The sequence below is a fragment of the Podarcis liolepis genome (genome assembly GCF_965112155.1).
Source record: "Podarcis liolepis genome assembly, chromosome: 13".
Classification (NCBI taxonomy): domain Eukaryota; kingdom Metazoa; phylum Chordata; class Lepidosauria; order Squamata; family Lacertidae; genus Podarcis; species Podarcis liolepis.
The window spans coordinates 54551273-54572115 of record NC_139573.1 but is presented as its reverse complement, the minus strand read 5'-3'; the positions used below and the strand labels follow the sequence as shown (position 1 = coordinate 54572115).

Here is a 20843-nt window from a genome sequence, read left to right as displayed (position 1 = left end):
TGGTAAGAGGACACTTAAAAATGAGCATTCCTCTCTTTCTTTTCTTCTTCCAGCTACCAGTTAAGGCGACGGTTTCTTCAGCTTTTTAGTGTCAAGCGGCTGTGCAAGGACAATGAAGAGAAGTGGCAACAAGAAACAGCTGCCTTTTGCATTGAGGTTGCTTGGAGCAAGCAGCTGAGCCAAACCCCTTTGAAATCAATTTCCTCCAGCAAAAGCCTCAAGTCCACGAACAAAAGCAACTCAGGTTTAAACTCTACACAGAAGCCATCCACCTTGAAGCAGATATACGGTAGGAAAGCATTTTCTTGGGTACTTATTTTGAGGAGTTAAGGATTGCATTTGCTTGTGTCATACTCTCCAGTTAAAAATGTTGGAACATAGTGCAACTCCAGCATCATCAGAAATGGATATATTTGTCCTGCAGATGTACACTATCTGAATATATTTGAAAGAGAGCTGGGAATCCACTGCCCACAGACTTCCCACAGCTCGCAGGAACCTCCTGCTCTTCACCCTGGCCATTTCCCGAGAAGTAATTAGGCTTTAAAAAAAATACAAAGCCTCCATTGGTGCCAGTGGAAGCTTTTTAAAAACCTAACTGGAGTTCAGGGTGTTGGGAGGGTTTTTTTGAGAAGTTAACTCTTCCCTGCCTCACACAGAGACCCCCAACAACATAAAAACCCAAGCATCATTTAAGCTGTTCTGTCTTCCTGTTCAGGTGGCATTCTCAGAGGGCATTGCAGCGGGTCTTAAGAGTAAGGGTGGCAACAAAAAGGTTAAATGAGCATGCTAGCAGTTGTATTTACACTGTTCAGTTTTCTTATGTCCCCCTCTCTAAAGCTGAACAATAACTACAGTAGAACAAAGAATAAAAAATGTAGAAATACAAGCACAAATGTTCACACTTGATTTGAAAACTTGTTCTTAAAGGGCGCTCTCAAGAGGGAAGAGTGTATCATCCAGTGAGACCTCCTTCTTCAAAATACAAGCTTTCTGAACTACAGATACTATCAGGTACCGCTTTTTGGCCTAAAAATCAAAATTGGTTAATAGCTGGTGTACCCTTAATTAAATGTGATATATTTGGTTTAGAATCAGAAAGGGCCAAACAACACCAGAAACAACTTCATTCTTTCGGTTTTATTGATCAGATCCATTCACTAGATTAGGGGGTGGACTTGCACTTTATTTCTTGCTACAAAAGTGTGTAGACAACAATCGGGAACCCTTCCTCAACAAAAGTCGGTCAATTGATTATTTGGAATTGGGATGAACATTTCTTAACAATATGCTGTAGATGGCTGCAAATTACAGTGGTATTGTTCCTTATTATTAAATTGTAGTGTAGGGTATTAATTCATTTTGATGACGCTGAAATGTTGATCTCCCTTCTAGTTTTCACCCTCCCAGTTAACTTGCTGTGACTGGAGGCCTTTGTAATCTCAGAAAGGTTCTTTGTTGTGCCCTCCTGAATATAGCTTGGGGAGCTATCAAGACTTTTCACCTGCCAACTTTCACACAGCCATCTATGCAAGACCTTAAAACTTCCTCAAATGTTAATTCATCTTGTGCCCCCCTCCCCAGTCTCCCCCGTGAGTTTTCCATACAGTCCAATTGTAGGCCTTGCAATTTCTCGATGCATTTGCTTTTTCATAACTTGGTGATGAGTAAGACAGTGATAGGGATTTTGCCCAATCTGTTAAGAACAGTACTTTCATTCACCAGATGGTGACTCAGGAAACTTTTGCCCTGTCTAAAGATGACGGTACATGTTCCTTTAAGCATGAGGTTTTTCAAAGAAGTTCAGACGTGTCAGCAACCAGAGCTATAGGGTGTATCTGACACGTTTCTAGAGCGAATTTGATTCTACTTGATGTGTGTCACAGAAGTGATCTAAAAGATAAACCAGCATTCCCTTTAAAAGTAAGGCATCTTGTTGTGAAGTGGAAGAATTCAGTTGGTGTGTAACTGCCAAAGGCAGGGGACAGATACCAATAAAAATCCAGCTTAATTTTCTTTTAAACTTCTGCTAAGCTTGATTTAGAACATGCTTTCAAAGCCCAGACCTTGCACACTTAGTGCGAGAATCCTTAAAAGGTAACTCAAGGTTCATAAGAACGTAATAAAAATTACACATTTTTTACCTTTAATAGGATATATGGGAACTTGGCTATACTTAGCTTTAAACATTGAAAAAATATGGCTGTGTGTGTTGCATTTCCAATACCTGTATGCAGCACTTCTTACTGGGCAAAGGAGTAATGACTCCTCAAGTGATAAAAAATTTCAAGGTGCAGTGTAACTAATAGTGGTAAACAGTACTATTTTTCTAGTAAAAAGGGGTGCTGGAACTCGCCATGAATGCCTCCCTTGTTCTCTTACAATGGCAATGGCACCACCTTAGAGGTGCTGGAACTGAGTTTCAGCTGAAAAAAGGCCCTAGTGGTAAATAAATGTTTTAAATAAAACTTTGCAGATGAGTATTATAATGGTAGTGTTTGAACACGATAGGCTAACCTAAAGAGCAAGCAGAAATAAATGTAGGTTCCTCAAGAATGGTTTAATTGTTTTTGGTTGGATGAGGCAGCTTTAAGTAGCTCTGGTGCTCAATAAAAGTTTATTAATGAGAGAAATGTCAAGTATTTTCACTCCTTGTTGGCCAAACATACTAATTTGTAGTTGCTTTGCAGAAAATGGATTGCAGTACCTTTGCCTGCTGGAAAACAAAAGGAAATTTAGACCATTTTCATCCAGTATGAAACCTACAACAACAGTAAAAATGAAGCACACCAGATCAAGGCATGAAAGCAAGACTGACCTATAGCATAAGAGGAGAACCTATCAATTATATATGGACATATTAAAATTACCTTTAATAGTATTTTCATCATTGTATTCGCATAACTGATCATAAACTGTTCCAGATTCTGAAACTTCCACTCTCAAAAAACAGTAAAATCCATTAAAATTTACATTATTGAAAACTTTCTGCTTTCTGAGTGAACTAGCAACAACTAGAATGCTCCCACCGTCACCCTATAAATAAAATGAAAAAACACACAACCAATTTTCTCAAGGTTTGAGTAGAATTTCTTTTTTTTAATCAGTAATATACAAGGCCCAAAAGGTTTGCACCAGCCTGGCAGCTGAAATTCTCAATGATTTGCTCCTTCCTTCCTTCCTTCCTTCCTTCCAAGAGAAGCAGATCTGAACCAACAGTACTCAAGACACCTTGCTCAAAAGTAGTCACAAGTCAGCAGTTCCACGCTGACAGATGAAGTCATTATCTTTTGTCAAACCACTGCATTCGCCAAAATATCCAACAGGTTTTGCAGCTCTCTGCTAGTTTGGACAACTCTGGCTTGAACTTTTGTGAACGATGAAAATGAGCAAGGATGGCAAAATCTCAGGTTAATAATAAAAAGGTAGTTAAGACAATCCTCAGTTTTATAAGAAAAATAATATGCAAAAGGATTTTTTTTTTACTACATACATCAAGAATAATGTGTTACAAAACTTGCCTGGGGTGGGAGTTGGGAGGCCACCCAATGAAACTGGCATTTCTCCACAATCTCTTCATTCACTCTAGCCAACGTAGTGTTCACTCTCCTCCAGAAGCAGCTTTTAAAATGCCCTATATCCCTTAAGGGGTAGAGCAAAAACCTTCCTGCACAGTTCTCTTCTGGCCTCTGCATTAGCAGCATCCCCGTGAAAGTTCCTCCCTGCACGCTTATGGGGCGGCTGCTATTTGCACTGGAAAGAAATCCCCCTTTGCACCAGCTTCAGACAAGGGATTTTCCTCAGAACCACAGCAGGAGGGAAGTGGAAGCTTCTCTTCCAGGCCTGCTGCAATTTCAGAAGTTGTCAGTCTTACCAGCAGACACTTTCCACCTTTGAAACGCAAAGACACGTTTTACATCATGTATAGTTTTGGCCCTTAGTGATGGCAGCAAGCTGCTCAGAGCCAGCTGCTTTTGAATTTTTGGTACAAATACAGGAAAAGTAGCTTTTTACATGAAAAAGTCTTTTTAATGAAATGTAACTTCAATTTCCACAGAAAATTGACATTTTGCACTGAGACCCACAATCTAAATGCAGTCGTTTTCTTTAATATACTGTGTCAGCTGCACCAGATCCTGGGGGATGTGTGGCTAAGTATATATTGTAATAGTAATGGAGGTCTGTCAGCCACTGGTCTTGAGCTTCGCCACTCTTCAATAGCTAGAATCAGAAAACAGAGTTACTGCCTGGAATTTTTCAACATACCCTTGCTTCTGACTTTTTAAAATAAATAAATATAGTTTTATTGATTTCCTATATACTGTATAACAATTACAAAAAGAGAGAGAGGATACAAAAACAAAATCCCCCTTGCCTTCCTCTTGGACAGATCAATCTAGTTAAGTTTGCCAGAGTCCCAATCTGTGATTTTGGTAGTTGTCATTCTTCGGGACTATCAGTAAAGTATTCTTTAAAAGGATGCCATATTTCAACAAAATCGTCTACATCTTTTGTATTTTTCAATGCATGTAATCTTTGTTAATTTTTCTGATACAGCAACAGCCCATACATTCTGTTTCCAATGGGAGGTAAGGTAAAAGGGTAAAGAAGCCCTGGATGGTTAAGTCCAGTCAAAGGTGACTATGGGGTGTGGCGCTCATTTTGCTTCATTTTGGCCTCAACTAAAGCCAAGGCTTTTTCGGCTGTGGCTCCAATCTTGTGGAACGCTCTGTCACAAGAGACTAGGGCCCTGCGGGACTTGACATCTTTCCGCAGGGCCTGTAAGACAGAGCTGTTCCGCCAGGCCTTTGGTCAGGGCACAGCCTGACTCCCTCCTTTGGCAATCTCCACAGAACTTTAGCTTAATGGTTGCCAACAATTTGATTTTAATTAATTTTTATAATGAAATGTTTTTAGAATCTTGTACTATTTTATTGTTGTTAGCTATTTTATTGTCTTCGGCTGGAGAGGGCGGGATATAAATAAAAATTTTTATTATTATTATGACGTCAAGGGAGCTGGTGTTTGTCCGCAGAAAGCTTTCCAGGTCATGTGGCCGGCATGATTAAACCACTTCTGGCGCAGCGGGACACTATGATGAGTGCCAGAGCACATAGAAACACTATTTACCTTCCCGCCGCCACAGTACCTATTTATCTACTTGCACTGGTGTGCTTTCAAACTGCTAGGATGGCAGGAGCTGGGACAGAGCAATGGGAGCTCACTCCGTAGTGGGGATTTGAACTGCCGATCTTCTGATCGGAAAGCCCAAGAGGCTCAGTGGTTTAGACCACAGTGCCACCTGCATCCCTCCAATGGGAGATACACAGATGTTCTAATCCTTTCCAATTCTGTGCCTCTAGTAGGCATGCCACTACTAAAAGTAATTAGTTCTTTATAACAAAGGCCAGATTACCCTTCTCTAAAAATAGTTAACAATCCCAAACTTGGGGTGCATTCCACATGTTGACCCATAATAAAGCTTATTCCTGTAAACACCCTCTGCCAGAAGGGCTTTATGTGAAATGTGGTACCTATTACTATTGCAGTCTCTCCAGCTCAATGGTGGGATAGTTTTGCGACTGACTTTCAAGTGTCTTCTGAATACATTTTTTAAGCCAAAAAGCCTGTGCAGCCGCTTAACATTTCTTGATCAGCCAGTCATTTTAATGATTATTTTGAATCATTTTTATGGTGTTTTATTGTACTTTTATACATTATTGTAAACTACCCTGAAATTCTATACTAGTTCTGTACAAGTTGGCAGTATATTTTTTTTATAAATATCACAATTTCATTAGTTTAGATGCTTTTCATGAACTAGGGTTTGTTATGGAGAAAACAATATTGCCATATTTAATTTCTCAAACACAACTTGGAACTCCCATCTCTGAAAATATAAACACTGGGTACAACTTTTTATGCTTCTCTCATGAAGTAGGCAGGACAGGGAAGAGAGAGGATTACAGTTACGTAAGAATGTAAGAAGAGTCCTGCTGGATCAGGCCTTTAGCCCTTCTGGTCCCGCATCCTGTTTCACAGCGGCTAACCAGATGCGTCTGGGAAACCAGCAGGCAAAATAGGAGCGCAAGAGCAACATTTGCCCCTTCCATGGTTTCCAGCAACACAGTTAATTGGAATTACATAAATTGGGCTCTTTCCTGGTATGCTGTGAGGAATTATTTAGGCTAATCAGCAGTTGCATTTAGTAAATTAAAAGAAAATGCTTTTATAAAGCAACAATGTTTCCAAATTGTATCATTGTACTTGGACACTTCCCTAATTATCCCTTCAGGTGTTATAATGCAAACCGTGTTGAACGTACCAGGCTATGCTTATTAAAGGAGAAATAACATTTCACCACTTTTGGTTGCTATTGACCCAAAGCTAATGATTTCTTGGAGACGGGTTCACACACATATAGAAGTAACGACCAGCATCTGTTCATTCTAATAGTTCACTCCTTTTATTTTCCAACAGGATATATTGTATGTGGACACACTGAGCTTTGAAACATGGAAAGGGCTAACACTGGGATAGAATCCCCTTATAGAATCATAGAGTTGGAATAGACCACAAGGGCCATCGAGTCCAACCCCCTGCCAAGCAGGGAACACCATCAGAGCACTTCCGACATATGGTTGTCAAGCCTCTGCTTAAAGACCTCCAAAGTAGGAGACTCCACCACACTCCTTGGCAGCAAATTCCACTGTCGAACAGCTCTTACTGTCAGGAAGTTCTTCCTAATGTTTAGGTGGAATCTTCTTTCTTGTAGTTTGGATCCATTGCTCCGTGTCCACTTCTCTGGAGCAGCAGAAAACAACCTTTCTCCCTCCTCTATGTGACATCCTTTTATAAATTTGAACATGGCTATCATATCACCCCTTAACCTCCTCTTCTCCAGGCTAAACATGCCCAGCTGCCTTAGCCGTTCCTCATAAGGCATCGTTTCCAGGCCTTTGACCATTTTGGTTGCCCTCCTCTGGACACGTTCCAGTTTGTCAGTGTCCTTCTTGAATTGTGGTGCCCAGAACTGGACACAGTACTCCAGGTGAGGTCTGACCAGAGCAGAATAGAGTGGCACTATTACTTCCCTTGATCTAGATGCTATACTCCTATTGATGCAGCCCAGAATTGCATTGGCTTTTTTAGCTGCCACGTCACACTGTTGGCTCATGTCAAGTTTGTGGTCAACCAAGACTCCTAGATCCTTTTCACATGTACTGCTCTCAAGCCAGGTGTCACCCATCTTGTATTTGTGCCTCTCATTTTTTTTGCCCAAGTGCAATACTTTACATTTCTCCCTGTTAAAATTCATCTTGTTTGTTTTGGCCCAGTTCTCTAATCTGTCAAGGTCGTTTTGAAGTGTGATCCTGTCCTCTGGGGTGTTAGCCACCCCTCCCAATTTGGTGTCATCTGCAAATTTGATCAGGATCCCCTTAAAGGGGATTCTTGAGATATTGGGGGGGGGGGAGATGACCCTGCTTTTTAAAGAAAGTCCCCTTCAAAGCAGCAAGGACTATGAGCTGCATATGCACCCTGCTTGTATGCTGCAAGCAGACTTTGGCGGCACAGCCCTCACCCACTGCAACTGGGAGCTGGAAGGACAACTGCTTGCTTAACCTAGGGGTCCAGTGGAAAAGGGAGATGCGCCTGGAGAATGTACACGCCCCTCAGGTGTGCCTTTCTCAATCTCATCCCTGCTTCTCAATAGGGGGATTGCCCCTTTACAGTTTAAAGCAGCCTTCCCCCAACATGTTATCCAGGCATTTTGGAAACAATCCCCACCAACCCGAAGACAGCACTGATGGCCAGCAGAGGAAAGGAAAATTAGTCTTGGCTCTCAGGGGGCCCATTGCTCTTCGCTTGCAAATAGAAGGTCTGCTTCAAGGTGTGTGCGTCAGGCCAAGGTAAGTTAAACAGCCATCAGGGACGCTGAAAACTAGCCTGAGCAAGTAGTGATTGAGAATGTGTGCCTACCGTGATATCTTTGACAATCTGTTTCACCAGAAGTTCATTGGTCACCATATGACTTCGAAGTTGTCCGTGTTGCATTAGCAAGCGGAGGAGCTGGGCAAGGACAGGCAATTCCTCCGGACAGACTCTGCTCACTTGAAGACTCTGCAACATCAGCCTCAATACGCGAGGCAAGGCGGTGAGCACGGAAATGCAGCAACTCCACAATGCGTCCCTGTAGAGGAAGAAAGCACAGCCAGAGAGTCTATAAGGGAAACCAAGGGCACAGGAGTTATTTAAGCTCAAATTAACTTTCTCAGTCCACCTCTCTGAAGAACAAAAATGAGTACTGTAGACTATAGTTTCTAGGAAGAAAATGGCACAGAAAATGACAAAAACTGGTACACTAAAGTTACTTGCAAACCATTTCCACCAATTTGTCACCAGTTATAGTTAAAAAAATATTTTTAAAATAGTTATTAATATTCAACTACATAGAGTCAATTATATAGTCAACCGTGAATACATTGTGCAAGAAAGAACGGATTATCAAATTAAAACTGCTTGCTATCTAACATGCACACAGGAGCCGTGACCCAGTTCAAGATTCCAGCGCTGCAAGTTACAGTAAGATTTCTACCGTTTGGACAAAGGGTAGTCAATCAAAGAAATCCCAATTGCAGAGGTAACATTCCTGTCTGATTTATCTCTCGCTTACTTTAAAATCAGTTTTGTTTTGTTTTTAAAAAGCACATTGTTTCAGAAGAGCTTACTGGGAATAACATTCTAGAGGGTTAGGTAAAGGTAAAGGGACCCCTGATCGTTAGGTCCAGTCGTGACCAACTCTGGGGTTGCGGCGCTCATCTTGCTTTATTGGCCGAGGGAGCCGGCGTAAAGCTTCCGGGTCATGTGGCCAGCATGACTAAGCCGCTTCTGGTGAACCAGAGCAGCGCATGGAAACGCCGTTTACCTTCCCGCCAGAGCGGTACCTATTTATCTACTTGCACTTTGACATGCTTTCGAACTGCTAGGTTGGCAGGAGCTGGGACCGAGCAACGGGAGCTTACCCTGTCGCGGGGATTCGAACCGCCGACCTTCTGATCGGCAAGTCCTAGGCTCTGTGGTTTAACCCACAGCGCCACCCACGTCCCTCTAGAGGGTTAGAAGAGAATTAAAGCAACTAGTGTCTTAGAATGCTGATATTCGAAATCCAGCCTGCTTTTGGCTCCATGGGTCAGATCCCCACCAAGATCTATTCTCATGTGGCTTCCCACCTGTTGTCACAACAATCGCTTTGAAGTGCCAAAGTTAGTATTTCACAGCGCTGCACACAGCCAATCCAGCAGGCTTTGGCTCTCCCGCGTATAAGCTCAAGGGCGGCAGAACCAAAGCTTACTTTCTGCAGGGGAACCCCTTTACATACCACAACTTGAAGTGCACTTTAAGGCTCCCATGTGTGCACTAGCACCCACATCCCTACCTGCTCCACAGCTGACATATATAGCATCAGCTGTGGGGCAAGGGGCAGTGTTTGGGGGACATGGCCTTGCAGGCAAAATTTAGACTCCCGGTGGGCAAGCTACAGCACGCGAACCTGTCGTAAGGAGCCTGGAAAATTAAATAAGGCAACAGTCTAAATCCCAAAGATTTGTGTGATTGCTGGTGGTATACAGCTGACTTATTCCTCAATGTGGTGCAATGAAATGGAAGTCCATCCACCTTATAAAAAAACTTGCACAGGTACAGACTGATATTTTATTACTCAAGTAAAACAAGCAAATTTCATATGTATTTCTAAAGTGCTTTTTACAGATGCCAATACAGCGGTGCCCCGCAAGACAAATGCCTCGCAAGACGGAAAACCCGCTAGACGAAAGAGTTTTCCGTTTTGGAGGTGCTTCGCAAAACGAATTTCCTATGGGCTTGCTTTGCAAGACGACAATGTCTTGCGAGTTCCTGCTGTTTTTTTTCCTCCCCCCCCCTTTTTCTAAGCCGCTTATCAGCTGATCCGATCAGCAGATAAGCCGCTAAAAGCCGCTAACAGCGCTAATCCGCTAATCCTTCAATGGGCTTGCTTCGCAAGACGAAAAAACCGCTAGACGAAGAGAATCACTCTTTTCGTCTTGCGAGGCACCACTGTATTTGAGAAGTCCTCAAATTAAAAGCTCACCTCTTCTGCAGGTGTTCTGTATCTTCTCTCTCTATCGTTAAGAGGAGATAAAGGAGACTGTAACACAAAGACGCTAGGAACTTTGCAAGGTTTTCATTAAGCAAGCCCGCTTGATCCAAGAGCTTACTAATGGCACACAAAACAGATCCAGCAGCACTGTCAGGTATTACAGTCAACCCTGCCTAGGAGACAAAACAAATAAATTACCTTTCACACAGACACTCATTTCTGCCATAGCTGTGCTTGCGCCTGTGTCTAAGAACAATTCTAAAAATAACTTCATTTCCCCCTCAATCTGTTACATTTTACAACCTGCCCTTCCTTTCCTTTGAGGATTGAGCACATTAATCCCATGAATTGGCATCTTATTTATTTAGCAACAGCCAAGCAAAACACCTTCCATACTACCTTGTACAGTGGGCTTAAGCTCACGTCACAGATTTAAAATACAGCGGAAGAATGTTACGATGTGGGTAGGATGAACAACGGTTTCTGCACACCTCCTGCATACTCTAGCCCAGGCATCCCCAAACTCAGCCCTCCCTCCAGCTGTTTTGGGACTACAATTCCCATCATCCCTGACCACTGGTCCTGTTAGCTAGGGATGATGGGAGCTGCAGTCCCTAAACAGCTGGAATGCCAAGTTTGGGGATGCCTGCTCTAGCCTCTGTCCAGACAGACAAGAAATGTATTCTCAGGGTCCACGGACACATTGCAGCCAGGCCAAAGCATTTGAAGTGCACAGAAGGGCCAGAGAGGAGAGTGGCCTGGCAACAGTTCCAAGGGTCTCTCTAGGCGGATAGGCCTAAGAAAACCACACTTGGGCAGAGGCTGAGAGGGTCCCCACTCACGGTCTGTGCCTTGGGAGTCAGCAGCAGAGGCATGACAAAGAAATCAGGACCTCAAGCTTCATGTCCATCCTGTTGCTATGGATTCATGGCAAAGTTTTTCACAAAACACTTGTCTAGAGTGGCAGTCCTAATGAAGTGAAATATAGTTCATGAAGGGTTCTGTTATCGTTGCCTTTCAGTTTGACTTTGGTAGATGGATTTAATTTTTTTTGTTGGGAGAAACTATGAAGTCTTAAAACTGGCTAACTTTAAATAATGAATGCCCTGGTTCACTTTTTCCTCTTCCCTTCCCATTCCTTTTTCCTTTTGTGTTCCATTTTTTAGAATTTAAACCTGATGTCAGGAACTGTCTTGTTTTTATTGATCTGTAATCCTTGCAGAGCCTTTTCAGCTGAAAAGTTGGGAGCCAATTAATGCTTGATTCTGGTGCAGCTCCGAAGAGCATATCTCACCAACTATGCTGTCCCTCTAGCTCACCCTGTCAGAATGGGACTGGGAGGTACTGTAGCAAGTCATTCAATGGTCAAAGGCCTGGAAACGATGCCTTATGAGGAACGGCTAAGGGAGCTGGGCATGTTTAGCCTGGAGAAGAGGAGGTTAAGGGGTGATGTGATAGCCATGTTCAAATATATAAAAGGATGTCACATAGAGGAGGGAGAAAGGTTGTTTTCTGCTGCTCCAGAGAAGCGGACACGGAGCAATGGATCCAAACTACAAGAAAGAAGATTCCACCTAAACATTAGGAAGAACTTCCTGACAGTAAGAGCTGTTCGACAGTGGAATTTGCTGCCAAGGAGTCTGGTGGAGTCTCCTCCTTTGGAGGTCTTTAAGCAGAGGCTTGACAGCCATATGTCAGGAGTGCTCTGATGGTGTTTCCTGCTTGGCAGGGGGTTGGACTCGATAGCCCTTGTGGTCTCTTCCAACTCTATGATTCTATGATTCCTGGAACTGAGTCATTCCTGAAATGAAGGATCCAGCAGGTTACGATGGGAGACTGCTGCTCTGAACCACAGCCCTTAAACTTAGGGAGTGCTGCCATAGTGAGTTTTGCCTTCCATGCTTTCTAACATCTACATGAAACTGTTGGGTGAGGACATCCATAGATTTGGTCTGAAGTGTCAGGGTTTTCTAGTAATGCACTGAACGCCCTGAATCAATGTTTGGAGACAGTAAAGGATGGGATGTGGACAAACAATCCAGTGAAAAGAAAAGCAGTCCACCTGGAAGCAGTTGTCTCAGAGACAGCTGTACAGCCTGCTCTGGGTGGGTTTGAACCACTTCTTAGGAATGCAGCTTTTATTGTTTTCTGTGACCCCGTGCTGCTCCTGATAGCAGAAGTGGTGAGGGCCAGGTTACCTGCAATGCTAAACCCACCACTTCATCCTCGGATTCGAATTACACCTTCCCACATGTGACCTGCAACTTGCGAATGCATACTGAAGTGTCATGTGCCCAGGGTCTTGCTTTGAAGGCATTCATTTGTGGATATCTATAAATGAATTTTCACATCGAATTGGACACAGGTCATCTGCTAGAAAACCTCTCTTTCCAGGGTAGCCAATAAATAACACCATAAGTTTGGCTCTTGCCCATGAAACAGAAGTTCTTCATGCATATCGCCACAGATGAGGGGGACTGATTCATACTTTTAGAGAAAACAAGTTATAGATAAATTACTGATGTGCCAAAACTGTTACTTCTTTTAAAACACAAGAGAAAGAAAATATTTAAACTAAGTGTGGCATACTTCTTGATTATTTCTGTAGGGAAGATTAAGGCAGTTAACAAATAGTTTACAGTTCACTGGAGTTAAATAATATTAGCTAACACAAAAAATATTATGTAAAAGTGACGGCAAATGTTACATTGGTCAGTACGGAATTACCTGGTACTGCTCTATTTTCACTAGTAATTGATTCATTTTATAGCTCTAAAATGCCCCCATTTATCGCGAGGATAACGTCTTTGTACATATTCCTTCCTGTCCACTCATCAACATCAGAGGTGTTGCGTCAGCCAGCTGGTGGGCATTAAGGGAAAGGCCTTTTTGTTGCTCTAGCAAAGGAAGCCCCTTCTCCCCAATGCCTCCATTACTGCTCATGGCCTGTGGCTGTTGCTGGTTTCTAATGATGGCCAACTGATAGTAAAAAAAATCCTTGTTGTCATTTGTTCCATTTTTATGACAGTTTGCTGTTGGTCATTTTGAAATTTCCATAAAGAAACATGGAATATAACATATTTAAACACAGTATGAAGACTTTCATGATTGCGATGAAATGTTTCTGCAACCGCTTATGAACAGGAAAACTGCTATTATATGCTGTTCACAGACTAAGACATGAATAGTGAGTGTAACTGCAAGGCCAGAAATGAGCCTAGCAAGCACATCTGCACATACCAAACTCTTTTTATTGGCCACAATTTCAATCACAAACGATAATTAAATAAAACCAACATAGAATATATTCAAAATTACCACCTACCAGGTATTTGCAAATGCCATTTTGTACAATATCTATGCACTGGCTTCTTGAAGGTATAGTAGACAGGCACTGGGTCACCACCTGTTACAACAGCAATAATATTAATGCCAATATTCACTGTACATCTACATTTTTGTTTCTACAAAGTCATAGTGGATATATGGTCAAAAGTGACACATTCCAGAATTCTAAAAGCTGCATTTAATCATTTCATATAGGTTAAACCAGGCATAGACAAACTCAGCCCTCCAGATGTTTTGGGACTACAACTCCTATCATCCCTGACCACTGGTCCTGTTAGCTAGGGATCATGGGAGTTGTAGTCCCAAAACATCTGGAGGGCCGAGTTTGCCTATGCCTGGGTTAAACCACTGACCCTTGGCCAGTTACCATCTCTCAGCCTAACCTACTTCACAGGGTCGTTGTGAGGCTAAAAATGGCGAGGAGGCACAAACACTATGCCTTGAACTCCTCAGAAGAAAGGTGGGACGTAAAAGCAAAAACAAACAAGGAAGTCAAGTCCTGCAGGGCTTCCATTTCCTGCTCACACTACAAGACACTCAAATACGACAAACTGAATCAGACACACGGGTGCCTTTTTAACAACTAATGGTTTTAGAATCCTCCTCACCATCTGAAAGCACCAACAGTGACTTACAGTGAAGGCGAAGGGTCGCCTCTGTCACCCAGGAAGGGACATGTGGCTTGATTGCTTCCCCCGTTCTCTTCCCCTTGTTGACTCCCTCCAGTCCAGTTCTGTGGCTGAGCTTGCGGCAGAAGAAGGCCCTCAACAGTACCAGGTTCAGACAGGGCAAGATAGCAGGGAAAGGAGGAAGGAACATCAACCTGGACAAAGAAATCTGTGTGGGCCTAACTGAGCTATGTGGATAGGGGCAGCCACCATGTATATTATCCAAGGTATGGTAGTGGATGCCATCTCACACCACACAAAAGCAACTAGAGAGCTCTATTAATTGTTTGTTACGGGCACACAGGTTGCATGTACTCCTGGATGCAAACAGAGATTGCTTAAAATCAAAGAAAGTACCTGTTGCAGTACTATCCTCCTGAAGGCCACTTCAACCAGGGTATGCTTGTCTATTCTTTACCAGGCACACCTGGCAAATGTAATTGTACCTATCAGATCTCTGTGATGGAAGCATTAGTGGTGAAAGTGGGAGATGTAGCGGTTGGGACAGTGTGCAAAAGTATGTGCTGAGCTTCACAGATCAAAGCTATGCAAGCTTCAATCCATCTTGTCAGCTTGAACTGGGAGAAGAGCCAGCAGGGGACAGGATAGAGGAAACCATCAAGTCACATGTCCCTGCCTTGTGCAAATGGGAGACGAACAACCCATGAATGGATGCGTCACATAGGCAAAGGAAAGAAGAATTCCAACATGCCTTAAACGCTATATTTTGAAATGCTAACGGAACAGAGGTAAAGGATAACATCTTTTTCTGTTTTCTGAGGTCAGAACTCTAAAACATTTTGTGCACCGAACGGTGAGTGCTACAGTGAAAATTAAGTGACATAAATAGACAATTCCTTAGAAACCTTATCTTGCAATCTGGAAAGGCAACAAACCTGTAGACATGAAGCCTCGAGGGATAAAGCACTGACAACAGAAGGATCAAATTGCTCTCTGGCTACAGTCAATATTGAGACTACAGATCCAATGCTAATGAAGACTCCCTGCCTGTAATTGGAAAACAACCTCGCTCTCCACTCATAACCCAACTGCCATTTATGCTGACACTTAAAACATTTACTCATCTTACTACCTTCCCTCCGATTTAGAAAATCCCAAAAGAGTCCAGGCGTGTGCTCAAACAAATTATATGAGCAATTAGTGCCCCGGGGTTCTTAAAAAATAGGTTGCAACTGTTGCCACAGCTCTTTTTTCCATATCCTTGAGTATCTACAAAGTGAATGAATATAACCATAAATTCTTCTGCTCATTCTCTTCAACTCAGGCTTCCCTAACCTGGTGCTTCCCAGATGTTTTGAACTCCAACCATCTCTAATTACTGACCATGCTGATCAGAGTTGCAGTCCAAAACATCTGGATGCATCAGGCTGAGGAAGCCTGATTTGACCATATAAACCACCCCGGGCTCTGGGATCATCCTCTGAGGCCCTTCTTCGAGCATCTCCTCTATGAGAGGTCGGGAGGGTGGCAACATAAGAAAGAGCCTTTTCTGCAGTGGCTTCCCGTTTGTGGAATGTTCTCCCCAGGAAGGTTTGTCTGGCGCCTTTATTATACATCTTTAGGTGCTAGACGAAAATGTTCCTCTTCATCCAGGCCTTGGGCACATTAATATTCTATGGCCTTTTAAATGTGTTTGTGGGAGGGGGCATTATTGTTTTGCTGTGCTTTTATTCTAACTATTTATTTGTGCTTTTATCCTGTATTTTTATCTTGGGCGCCCTGAGATCTTAGGATGAAGGGCTGTTTATAAATTTAATAAATAAATTTATTGGATTGGTTTGCAGGCAGAAGCCTCCATGACAAGCGTCGATAGTGCTGGATGCTTCTGTCTCTTCTCTAGCCATTGATTAGGAAAAGTTTTTGTATCAAAAGTGTTCATAATGCAGTTATAAGGCAAAAGCTGCTATGATAAAGTAAGTCCAAGCAGCAATATAAACTCCTTTTTACAAAAACTACTTCTAATATGCAATTGGCTTTCTCCACATTTTAGTTCACACCAAACGAAACACATTTTTGTGGGTGTTGAGCTCATTTTATCCATTCAAAAACTGGCCAATGAAGATTCCATCCCAAATGAAATGATCACACTATCATTTAGATATATTTTTTTTAAAAAATATGGATATTGACAATTAAAACAGTAGGACCAGCGAAAGACTCACAACTCTCTTTGCCTAAAAGAACTCTCCTGAATATTCCCAAATCACCCAGTAATAAAATTAAATGCCTGGCTATTCTGGACTTGCTCAAATGAAGAATGCTGTAATGACAATATTTTTTAACGTAATCTGCCCCAAATGAGCCTGTATTTCCCACTGTCATCTTAAACAATATGGCCTTATATGCAACTTTTATATTTCCCCCTATATTAAACTTTCCCCCAAAATGTTATTCTTTGGGCTTCTAATCATTGACTCAAGAGTATCTTCCCTTCTGGACCTCATGTGCTTAGCCAAGCCACTGCTAAAAAGCATCTTCTGAAAGCTCAAAGCTCTGGTAACAATGCCCAGAGTATTTCAGATACACAGAGATAACTGTTCAGGGGATTGTGGATTGCTTGAAAACGCAAATAACATCACATAAAAGCATTGCTATTTTTATTCTGAAAGAACATACAAAGCAAAATTTGCACCACTGTGTCTAAGGGATCCAGCCAGACAGCCTTACAATCTTCCTACAACTGGTTGGCAATGTCTCACGTGAGCAGTTCTAAAAACGCAAAGAACTGCTTGATTCGGATATTTTTATTTACTTCTGTTTCCATAAATATCCTGCAGGCTCAATGGACTGATACAGCTTCAAGAAAGCTATATGCAACTTTGCTCCACACAAAGGTGCAGCTTTGTGATAACTTACCATTGTAACTTCTTTTGCTGTTACACATACTGACTGTGTCACTGTGCCCTGTCACTTTTATTTTCAGTCTTTATTCAGCAAAAATTTCAATAAAAATAATTTCTTACCAAATATCCCGCAGATCACGTACGTAAAGTGCATGAATTGCCTAAGCTTACATTCCAGGTGGCAAAGACTCCAAAATATGGATAGTTACACTGTAGTGTAATCAACGCCCTAATGTGTTTGTAAAGTACACTTATTTTCCTACTTCAAAAAGGAAACATGAAATAGGCTGTTTTCCACCTTGCTCCTCAAACTGACCACAACAGCAAAGCAAAAGCAATGCTATCTTAACAGTGAGAAGATGGCAATGCCGGCAGTGCAAATTCAAGACAAGGCCCATTCCCCATTCTGAATCCAATGCCAGCCTGCTAGCAGAAGAGTCACCTCTAAGCACAATTCAACAGTATGCACTTCTGCTCAGAAGGCAGGGCCAGAAGATGTGACAACGCTTCCTGGGGAACAGTCCAGCAAGATGGAACTCTCGCTCAGCTACTGGAAAACGACTGTGCAAAATCAAAACTAGGGTCCTATGAGTTTGAGCCCAGAACTAACAGGAGCATCAAGTGAATCCACCCTCAAGGACAGAAGGAGGAGGAGAGGGGGAGTTTGGACTTGATATCCCGCCTTTCACTCCCTTTAAGGAGTCTCAAAGCGGCTCACAATCTCCTTTCCCTTCCTCCCCCACAACAAACACTCTGTAAGGTGAGGCTGAGAGATTTCAGAGAAGTGTGACTAGCCCAAGGTCACCCAGCAGCTGCATGTGGAGCGGGGAAGCGAACCCGGCTCACCAGATTACGAGTCCACCGCTCTTAACCACGCTGGCTCTCTTGCCGAGTTCCTAGGGGACACCAATGGCCAGCAAACCTTTCAATACACCCTGATGTGAAGAGGGCGTGCAGCCACCATATCTTGCAGAAAAAAAGGAAAGACTCTAGCTGGGCCGTCTATGCCTGCTATTGAGGAACCACTTATTCTGAAGCTGATCTTAGGCTTTAGTGAGACTGTAATGGAACCACTAATATTCAGCTTTAGCCACTACACTGGCATCCTTTTTCTCTCACGAGCAACGTAGTCAGGGAATAATGTATAGATTTTTTTACTCCCTACAGAACATTTACCACCAATACTGAGCCTACAGGCATGCCAGCCTAGGATATTTTAACTCTGAATACTCCGTGTGGACGGTCTTACCTCTGTCATTGCCCAGTGATATGAAAACTGATCCAGATCTGTCAAGTAGATCTGGACCGGGGAGAGCTGTGTTTGGCTTATGTGTGGCCTCCCTCTGATGCTCTGCAGGTTGGTCAGCTCTTCTCGGGAGAAGCCTGGAAAAAGTGGACAGAGAAGCCCATTAGGAGCAGACCCCAGAGGGAATTACCATTCTGCTATTTTCCATCTATAATAAAAAATACTGGTTAACAACTCATTAAAAAGATTCTATCCCACACTTCATATTTGTGAAGTATAAAGGGAAATATACAAGACCTGCGGCCAAAATCAGAATGATACTTAAACATGCAAACAAACAAATCTTCAAACAGGAAAGTATGCTAGCAGTATTACACCCTGGACACGATCCAAGTTAAGCACTTACAATCTCCATTAGTTTCCATGAGACAGCATTAAGTATGTGCTTACAGTCGCATAGATTTCCATGGGATAATTCAGTAAATAATTAGCTTTAGTAAATCCTTAGAATGACTGGGATAACTACTGCTTAAGTTCCTGCTGGTAGCTTGTGCCAGACAAGCAGAATTGTTCTTCCACATCCCACTTCTTGAGCAGCTGAGCTTCCCATGCTTTGACGCATTCTTGTTTCAAAAGCAGTTCATCATTTGGTTACTGCTTAGGAAGAGCTTTGTAGGGTTTATGGGACGAGTTTCATGTGTCTTTGGATCCTACCCCATACATCTGAGGGCCTGGGTGTTATTAAAAGCTAGGGGAAATGACTTAACTGAGCCAACTATTCATTACTAATGCTCAGTTTTAATGACTCACTCTCACGTTTTGCCATTTTAAAGACAAGTCTGGTCTCACTATGCAACTCTGTGAGTCCTAACCACAACTAATCAGAAGAAAACCCTATTGAATTCAACAGGGCGATTACTACCAGGTAAGTGGATTCACAACCAGACTTCTTAACAATCGGGTTTTAATAGTGAATTAAGCTGAAATTAGAAACAATACTAGTGGTAAAGGTACCCCTGCCCGTACGGGCCAGTCTTGACAGACTCTAGGGTTGTGCGCCCATCTCACTTAAGAGGCCGGGGGCCAGCGCTGTCCGAAGACACTTCCGGGTCACGTGGCCAGCGTGACGAAGCTGCTCTGGCAAGCCGGCACCAGCGCAGCACACGGAAACGCCGTTTACCTTCACGCTATAAAGCGGTCCCTATTTATCTACTTGCACTTAGGGGTGCTTTCGAACTGCTAGGTGGGCAGGAGCTGGGACCGAAAGATGGGAGCTCACCCCGCCGCAGGGATTCGAACCACCGACCATGCGATCAGCAGGCCCTAGGCGCTGAGGTTTTACCCACAGCGCCACCCGCGTCCCTTAATACTAGTGGTAGACAAACATAAACCTTCAAACAGATCTGATGCTATCAGTGGTTTAGGGGGGTTTTTTAAGGGTTTCGTATTTGAAGCTTTATATAAAAAGATTGTGATTGTGTTGTGGCTGCACATTAATATTTGTATTGTAGATTATGAAGGTCTGAAGCAAGCCAGGGAACAGTGTGATTAAGAGGAAGATATTAATAATATTGGCATACAAGGGCGTGAGAAGAATTACTTGGGCAGTACAGTGGTGCCTCGCAAGACGAAATTAATTCGTTCCGCAAGTCTCTTCGTCTTGCAATTTTTTCGTCTTGCGATGCACGGTTTCCCATAGGAATGCATTGAAAATCAATTAATGCGTTCCTAGGGAAACCGCCTTCAGACCTCTTCTGAAGGCTGGGGGGGGGGACAAGGGCTTTTCTTCCCACCCCCAGCATTTTAAAAAACCCCGGGACAGTGGAGGACTTCTCCGCTGTCCGGGCGATCTTAAAATGCTGGCGGGCGGAATTTTAAAATCGCCCCGGGACAGCGGAGGACTTCTCCGCTGTCCGGGGCGATTTAAAAGCCCCTGGGAAGGCAGGCAGGGGGGACAAAGACTTTTGCCCCCCGCCAGCCTTCAGAAGAGGTCCTGGACCTCTTCTGAAGGCGGGCGGGGGGCGAAAGTCTTTGCTCCCCCCCGCCTGCCTTCAAAAGCCCTCCAGGACAGGCAGGCAGGGGGGAGCAAAGACTTTCGCCCCCCGCCCGCCTTCAGAAGGTGTTCCCGCCCCGCCGCCCGGCTTCGGAGCACCGTTCCGAAGCTGGGCGGCGGCGGGAGGTGTTCCCTCCCCACCGCCCGGCTTCGGAGCACCGTTCCGAAGCCGGGCGGCGGCGGGAGGTGTTCCCGCCCCACCGCCCGGCTTCGGAGGAGCCTTCCGAAGCCCGGTGGCGGCGGGAGGAGGTGTCCCCGCCCCGCCACCAGGCTTCGGAGGAGGTCCGAGGACAGTGGGGAAGACGCACTGCGCTTCCCCGCTGTCCCTGAGATTTCCCTATGGGCTGTCGTCTTGCGAAGCAAGCCCATAGGGAAATTCGTTTTGCGAAGCGCCTCCAAAACGGAAAACCCTTTCGTCTAGTGGGTTTTCCGTCTTGCGAGGCGTTCGTCTTGCGGGGTACCACTGTACAGGATTTTGGACACACAAGAAAGAGAATCAAGGACTGATGAGGCTGTTTGGTAGCAAGGA

At 43.6% G+C, this 20843-nt stretch overlaps 2 protein-coding genes across 10 annotated transcripts in view; one reads left to right on the top strand and one right to left on the bottom strand.

The window, feature by feature from the left end:
• Nucleotides 1-2984, top strand: part of INVS (inversin) — a gene marked incomplete at its 5' end in the record, with an annotated part of 65481 nt that extends 62497 nt beyond the window's left edge. For both annotated transcript variants that reach the window (XM_083473127.1, XM_083473126.1), the window contains 3 exons: nucleotides 54-289; nucleotides 931-1014; nucleotides 2691-2984. In XM_083473127.1, coding sequence (XP_083329253.1) covers nucleotides 54-289; nucleotides 931-1014; nucleotides 2691-2824 — 454 coding nt within the window. In that variant the 3' untranslated portion in view covers nucleotides 2825-2984. The remainder of the gene's footprint in view (nucleotides 1-53; nucleotides 290-930; nucleotides 1015-2690) is intronic.
• Nucleotides 2985-3078: 94 nt separating this feature from the next.
• Nucleotides 3079-20843, bottom strand: part of TEX10 (testis expressed 10) — a 41610-nt gene continuing 23845 nt past the window's right edge. For 7 of the 8 annotated variants that reach the window (XM_083473169.1, XM_083473175.1, XM_083473172.1 and 4 more), the window contains 5 exons: nucleotides 18265-18398; nucleotides 13461-13541; nucleotides 10127-10308; nucleotides 7981-8191; nucleotides 3079-4221 (listed from right to left, as the gene is read on the bottom strand). In XM_083473169.1, the coding sequence (XP_083329295.1) occupies nucleotides 4108-4221; nucleotides 7981-8191; nucleotides 10127-10308; nucleotides 13461-13541; nucleotides 18265-18398 (722 nt within the window). In that variant the 3' untranslated portion in view covers nucleotides 3079-4107. The remainder of the gene's footprint in view (nucleotides 4222-7980; nucleotides 8192-10126; nucleotides 10309-13460; nucleotides 13542-18264; nucleotides 18399-20843) is intronic. The other variant, XR_014518737.1, reaches the window with a different exon arrangement.